This window comes from Haemaphysalis longicornis, unplaced genomic scaffold (genome assembly GCF_048455015.1).
Source record: "Haemaphysalis longicornis isolate Haplotype H1 unplaced genomic scaffold, Haemaphysalis longicornis Haplotype H1 scaffold_2, whole genome shotgun sequence".
NCBI lineage: Eukaryota > Metazoa > Arthropoda > Arachnida > Ixodida > Ixodidae > Haemaphysalis > Haemaphysalis longicornis.
This window is the reverse complement of record NW_027526295.1, coordinates 82042544-82050181: the sequence shown is the minus strand read 5'-3', so window position 1 is coordinate 82050181 and position 7638 is coordinate 82042544. Positions and strand designations below refer to the sequence as shown.

General features: G+C 53.4%; 1 protein-coding gene across 1 annotated transcript; it reads left to right on the top strand.

Annotated features, from left to right (window-relative positions):
* The first annotated feature begins 731 nt into the window (after positions 1-731).
* On the top strand, positions 732-2947 carry LOC144168103 (uncharacterized). Its single transcript, XM_077697169.1, has 6 exons — positions 732-898; positions 1159-1230; positions 1353-1474; positions 1574-1663; positions 2040-2101; positions 2282-2947. The coding sequence occupies exons 1-6, from the start codon at positions 732-734 to the stop codon at positions 2945-2947; spliced, it is 1179 nt and encodes a 392-aa protein (XP_077553295.1).
* The last annotated feature ends 4691 nt before the right edge of the window (positions 2948-7638 follow it).

Genomic DNA, 7638 nt, shown 5'->3' with positions numbered 1-7638 from the left:
GGCCTAGGGAGCCGGCGCAAGAGTAGGCGGCGGGGGCGGTTAGCAGCATCTACGGGTTCCTCAAGGGCTAGGCTTCACTTTATGGCTGAAGACCCGTAGATTTTTGACATGGTGCACACGGGCATAGTTGGGGTCTGTGCCACCGTATATGCTGACCGTCGAAGTCTGCGGGCAACCCACTACCATGGAGCAGGACACGGGCTAGCGTGTCCATCATGGGCGGAAAAGTCTTCAAAGGCACCTTCCTTGGAGGGTCCGTCGAGGCGTCTGGCATCATGCTGTGCAGCTACTCCGGACAGCTCGCCCAGCTCGAGTGTCAAGCCCATGTCAGCGTTCGCCTTGGGAACAGACAGGCGATCCTGCCCCTGTACTTGACTAAGGGGTCGTCATCAGCGCTGCTGCGCCGGAACTAGATCCGAGCATTGAGCTTCCAGTTGCCGCAGTACCAGGAAGCAGTGCAGGTGGTGAAAGACGTCCCAGGCCTCCTGACCAAACTCAAAGCCCTGTTCCAGCCCGCGGTAGGCACATTCACAGGAAGGGAGGTGAGCATCCATGTACTGGAGGGAGCCCGGCCTCGGTTTTTCACAGAGCGCCCACTGCCCTTAGCCCTGAAGGATGGGCTAACCCAGGAGTTGGAACAGTTTCAGCTAGAGGATATCCTGGTGCCCGTCAAGTCATCTGAGCGGGCCACACTCATCGTGCCAGTCCTCAAGTAAGACGGCAGTCTAAGGATGTGCGGCGACGTTAAGATCACCATCAACCCCGTCGCTGCCGCGGAAGAGTACCCGCGTCCGCGGAGTAAAGATCTCTGGTCGGCGTTGTCCAGGGGACAGAAGTTCACGAAACGCGAGCTCAGAAATGCGTACCAGCAGCTGGTGCTCCAGAAGTCTTCATGGAAGTATGTAACCATATCGACAACATTGGGGCTCTTCCAGTACAGTGCATTCCGGTTGTTGTCGCCTCAGCACCTGCCATTTTCCAGAGGGAGATGAGCAACCTTTTCAGGCGCGCGATGCACGTGGCGGTGTACTTGCGCGACATCCTGGTTACCGGTACAGACGACTAGGACCACCTGCATAACCTGCACAACGTCCTAGCACCTTTGTGGGATTCCGGGCTGAAGCTCAAGCTGGAGAAATGCATTTTTGTGGCCTCCAGCGGTCAGTACCTGGGCCACATCATTTCCCAGGCGGCCCGGCCCCGGCACCCAGCAAAGTTTGACGGTGTGCCGTAGGTGCCAAAGCCCTAGAACAAGAACTATCTTCAGTGCTACCTCGGCCTCTTCAATTTTCGCAGGAGCTTCCTTCCAAGCCTGTCATCGCATCTACAGTCGCTCCCTCTTCTGCTTCGAGATGTACAGCAGTGCGCCTGGAAAAAGGAATATATGTGGCCTTGCAGCGCAGCAAGGAGCTTACCACCAAAGCTCAGGTGCTGGTGCACTTTGATCCGGCCAAACCCGTTGTTGTCACCGCAGGTGCGTCTCAGTACGGCGTGGGAGCCGGCTGGGCCCACTGGGAGAAGAGTGGCCAAAAACACCCTGTGTCATTTGTGTCTCGTCGGCTTCATGCTGCAGAACAGCGGTACAGCCAGCTGGACACCCTCGAGTTCAGGATGGAGTGCTTCCACCAAGCTCGAGGCGGTCACGAACCACAAGCTGCTGCTGGTACGGCTAGTGCCGGACCAGGCGGTTCCAGTGCAGGCATCATCTCGAGTGGTGCGCTGCGCCTTCAGCCTTGCGTCCTACAGCTAGTGGCTGGTCTACCGTTCCGGAAAGGACTTGGCACCTGCTGATGGCCTGAGCCGACTGCTCTTGCCGCAAGTGCCTGCTGCGGTTCTTGAACCTGCCGGAGTGTTCATGCCGGAGCATGCTTCCCCGGAATTGCTGTCGAGATAGCCAGTTTCATATGCAACCAGCCTGGACCCAGTCCTCGTACACGTCGTCAAAGCGGTGTCGTGAGGGAGGCGTTGGCGTAGCGTACGTGCACCCACAAGGCTGCCGAGCTGAGCCTGCAGCAGGGCTGCCTGCTGTGGGGTTCCAGGGGTGATTCCACAGAGACTGCTGTCCAGGGTCGTGCAGTTGCTGTATGCGGGCCATGCAGGCGTGAGAAGTCCAAGATGGTGGCCGGCGCCACGTTTGGTATCTTGGCGTGGAACAGGATATTGCTCGCATGGTCCAGAGCTGCGAATTTTGCCAGGACAACCAGCGGGCCTCGCGTCATGTGGAGATAATTCCCTGGCCGTTCCCGGGGAGACCCTGGTCCTGCCTACACGTGGATTTCAGGGCCCCTTCATGGGCCACTACTTCGTGGTGGTGGTGTACGCGTTCCTGAAATGGGTGGAGGTACTGCCAGTCCCAACTCCCTCGGCAGGAGCAACCATTGAGGCGCTGCGGCAAGTGTTCACAGCCCAGCTGTTGCCGGATGTCCTCGTGTACGATAACGGTACCGCTTTCGCCAGCGAGGAGTACCTGGCCTGGCTGACAAAGAACGGAAGCCGTCGGGTGATGGTTCCGCCGTACCAGTCTGCGTCAAATAGGGCTGCCGAGCGGGTGATACAAATTGTCAAGGACAAACTCAAGAAGAGCAAAGCTGCAGATTTCTGGACACACTTTGCCCAGGACCTCTTCCAGTACCGGACCACACCCCAGGACATCAGGGGCCGTGCCCCCTGCAACCTCCTGTTGCGCCGAATGGTGAAGACACCATTGGACGTGTTGCCTCCAGACCAACGGTCCACAGCGCTCCTGAAGCAGCTCAAGCAGAAGATGGCGGCTGACCGAGATTGCCATACTGGGCCTTTGCCGGAATCTGGGGCTCCGGTCTTTGCCGGGAACTTCCGGCCTTGTCCACCCTGGTCTGCCGGGCATGTGGTCTCTCCTGCCAGTGCATCGCCACTGCTCGTTCGCATGTCGGGTGGGACCACGCGGCCCCGGCAGCGGACCATGTGAGGCCTCGCCTGACAGCGTCATCCGCCCGTTCAGGAAGCCAGCAGGCAGGAGAGCTAACTACACCGGCCGTTGCTAGCGAAGCACCGGGGCTGGTGCTACTCGCGCAACTGTGGCGCCACTTGCAAGTCCGGTGCGACTTGCAAGGCCGACGGACGGTGGGAGAATGGCACAGGCACACGCGGTGATCGAGACTGCGCAGACTGCCGGACCGTTACTCGCCTGGGTGAAAGGCGTTGTTTGCGCTTGTGTTGGATAAACAACCTTGGGAGTAAGCGGTGTGACGAGTATGTGGCACTCCCCCAGCCCGAACGTACTATTCATTCAGTGCTAAGTTCGGTGCCCCGCAATGCTCAGTAAGCAACATTGTGCACGGCTGGTGAATAAACACCGGCGAGCACAGCAGCTCGCGGTCAGTCAGCGTCACCAACAGCACCCTGCGGGTCGTCACTCGGCTGGATGGTACCGCGACCCTGCCAAGCTCACGCAAGCGGCACAAATCGGGATACTACTGAGGGTCCAGAAAAGGTCATATAATCCAGACTCATCATCTACCCAAGCAAACCCTTTCCTACACCATTGCACCGCAACACCTCAAAAACCCTGCATAGTTTCTTTAGAGGAGATGAGGGTTCAAATATTCTGGTTTTCTCTCTAGGGTATATGGAGTCACGGTTATGACCGCTACTATTTGGTTACTGCCTCAAATATGTCCCATAGTACTTGCCACATCATAATATGGTGAAATGTGCAGATCATTTGAAATCTATTTTAGGTCGCAATTACTTTTCTGTGATCGCGACAATGTTCCCATCGACCAAAAATTGCGGCAAGACGCGGACTCCTAAACATTCCGATTAAACAAAGATGTATGTCATCTTCACGGTCGTATACGGCGCTAAGCCTCTTCGGGCAAGGTACCTGGATAAAACGCATTATTCCGGAGCTGGCGCTGCAACTTCCTTTTCTTTTTTAAAAGCAAAGCTTTTACCTCGACCCCGGAATTGTTTATTCGCAACTGATTGTGTCAACAAAAAATTCCCGCGAACAAATAAAAGAAGTTACTAGCACCGCTAGGAATCGAACATAGAACTTTTGGACTAACAAAGCGAGAACCCGTTGCCTTACCGATTGAGCTACGAGCCCACCCGGAAACGGGGAAGACAGGTGGTGCACTCACCAAGCACATCTCCCGGTTTACCTCCTGCATTCTTGCTGAATTCCACGTGATATCTTCGGGCGACCTCTCGAGCCGCTGTGATCTCCGCCCACAGCACGTGTAGCGGCCTTGTTGAGCTACGAGCTCACCCGGAAACGGCGAAGACAGGTGGTGCACTCACCAAGCCCATCTGCGGGTATACCTCCTGCATTCTTGCTCAATTCTACGTGATAGCTTCGGGCGACCTCTCGAGCCGCTGTGATCTCCGCCCATAGCACGTGTAGCGGCCTTGGGCGCGCCTTGCGCATGGGCAAGGTGTCACAAAAATAAAGGAAGCTCACAACAACGCTCCTTAAGGGTAACAGAGTGGATCCCTAGAGAAGGCAAGCGGTACAAGGGGCGGAGGAACGTTAGATGGGCAGATGAGATCAAGAAGTTTTCGGGGATAATTTGGTTCAGTTAGCACAGGACCGGCCTATTTGGCGGTGAATGGGAGAGGCCTTTGCCCTGCAGTGGGGGTAGATAGGCCGATGATGATGATGAATGATGAGATGCCAATTGGTTTTCCCAAGGCTGCGTCCACGGAGAAGGTGCTTAGGATGGGGTTCCACAACATGGTGGAAGAGCTGATAGAAGGCCATCTTTCAAACCAGAAGCTCCCACTGAGCACACCTGCAGTGGGTCGCCGCATCCTCCCCAGATTGGGTGGGCAGCGCAGAATGTCACACCACGTGATGTGCTCCCGTGCTCTTGGCGAGAAGAACGAAAGAGACGGCTTTGGTTAGAAATATCAACTCTTCAGACGACGAGGGTCGCCGAAAAGCACTGGCTCAAGCGGTCAACCCCACCGTTGGTGGTGGTCATGAAGTAATCTACACATCGTCCTCTCAACATCGAGGGTAACAATGCGCCATTATTGTGGCTACCTCCAGAACCAGCCTCCTTGCGTGTGCCTCACTTAAAACACAAGACTTGCGGGCGGCAGCAGAAGAGGCAGCCATTGCCTTGGCTCTGAATCAACCAGGTGTTGGAAAGTTAGTCACCCATTCCTATCGGAATAACCAGTCGGGCTGGGTGTCCGGAGCTGCATTGCGTGTGCTAAGAAACCACTCCCAAATCAGATCCATTCAGCTCATCTGGACATCCGCTCACACTTCCGTAAAGGGCAACGGATGCACCTACCAACAAGTCAGCGCTTTTAACCCCCAGGCTGTCGAGCTGCGCGAAGACAGTCACCCTCTTGTCATGTTCAGGGACATAACCTAGCCTTACGGCCTTAAAAGACACACTCTAGCCGCGACTTACCCTGGCCACTCAAGAGAACGACCAACTACCCTACGGCTCATACAATGCGACTCCTTCCCACACCCGACACCTCTTCATTTATGCGTCTTTATCGCTGAGACGCCGAATGTACATTTTGCTGAGAAGTAGGAACACTGCCTTACATAATCGGTGCGTGCGACTTTAGCACTCAGATCAGTCCTGTCTTCCCGTAAACTACACAACAATAGCAATGAAAGAGGCTGCTGTTTAGTCCCTCTTTGCCTACCTGGCTTTAGCTGGTGGGCAGAGCATAGGCGCCGCGGGTTTTATATGGGCTCTAGTAAAGAAACCATTCCCTGCGCTGCCCTCGGGGCCATTCAAAAATGTGAAAAAAAAGTATTTCCCCTCCTCCTGGTCTTCCGTCTCTGCTGCCGATCTTGTCACCTCCATCGGCGGCGCAGAGATGGAGAAGTCACATCGTGTAACAGCGGGTTTGAACTTCGTTTAATTTTATAATGGAACAGTTTCCACTCATGTGCTACCCAATACAACTCAACCAACCACCGTTCAAGCATCATGCATTGGTTTAGCTTTAGCAAAGAATACCTCTTTGAAGTAATAATGTGTGTGGTTAACTGCATTTCACTTGTATCTGGTTTCACTGTTTGTAGAGCGATGTGAGTGAATTGAACTGACGTCGCTTGGGTCATCATCGTTTACAGCTTTGCTTTAAAACCACATTCGCAAAACGAATTGGCGCAAACTTGTTTTCTTTCTTTTAATTTTTTTTGAAATTGAAACAATCTTCTCTAATATTTCAAAGACCGCTGTTTGGGGCTCATATAACAGCATCATTAAACTTCAGACCAATGCAGCTAATGGTATACTCTATGGTTACTCACCGTCTACAAAATTATTCAAGGTGTCCTTTACTCTTACAAAAACCGTGGTAATTTCCCATGACTCCTGCATAGTGACAGCATCGTGGGGGTGCAAAGGTAATTTTTTTAGGATTTACCCTCAATGGGTGTCGAGAGAGGGGAAAGTAGGACCAAGCATTCCCAAAGTTTGTGTGCGTTGAGCAAATGCTGCACCAACGCCTGTATTTGTTCCGTCGCGGCACCAAGCCCACCCAGTTTTTTTCTCACTGCATCGTGATGTAGATGATAATGATAATGCTTGGATTTTTATTGTAAAAGGCTGACTAATGGCGAAGAGCTCCAAAGGAATGATATTTCATGAGAATAAAGTCAGAGCAAATAAAAAGCCTTTCCGCAATGATAAACGTGAAGTTAAGCACAAGACAGTGAAACTGTTTGCTGTAAAGGGGAACGTTTTCGAAATGCTTGAAAAAAATGAGATGTACGAATTTCCGTAGGTGAGAAACTTTTGCGGAAAACATGGGCTAATCTCCAAAAATTTATAATAGGTGTACTCGAATCTGCTATTTGTGGGAGGTGTTTGCGTCGTGTTTTGTCAGGTGCCTTGTAGTGGATGAGTATGTGGATTACGGACAGGCGCTGTCAACACCTGCTTCACAAGTGTCTTGGAGATCCTGTAAGCAGGTGTGAGTATGCCACATGAGCGTAGCCTATTTGTAACCCAGCCAAGGCTTCTTCTGGTATATTCTTGCGTTTGTCTGCGGCGCACGATCCCAAGTGTGGTTTCATTACGCGTAGTTTGTCGTCTGTCGGTTCATTCTAGTGTTGTTGCATTGTTTTCCACAGGTATTGTATTTATGATGATCTAGCCGAAATGCGGCTACAAGCAGCCCCACTGCGCGCAGTCCCCAACAGGGTATGTAGCGGAGTGCCTGAACGGGAGGAAGAAGTCGGGTGTGCGGACGTGGCAGAAAGTCTGCGGTTGAACGTCCATCGCTCTGAGCCGTCCCGGCAGGTAAGACGCCTGTGTCGGGCAAGACAACGAGTTCCGGACATATCACAACAGACTAGGCATCCCGATCGGCGTCCGGGGTGGGCGTGACCCTTAGTTTGAATTTGCCACTACCCCGTGGTCCTCGCAGCAGCAAGCCCGCATCACTCCTGCCGACGAGGGTGACAGCGGGTCTACGCAACGAACTACGAGGCGACGCTGCCGCGTTGACAGCACCTGGCCGCACCGCATTTCGGTGTAGGACGTTTGGTTTTCCCGTCTGTTTCAGCTTAGATTTGTGTGAACTCTCCCGTGCCGTGCTATCGTTCCTTGTATAAAATGTATGTCCACCCTGCGGTTAGCTATGCCCGACGCATTGTCTCAAAACCTCTAAAGA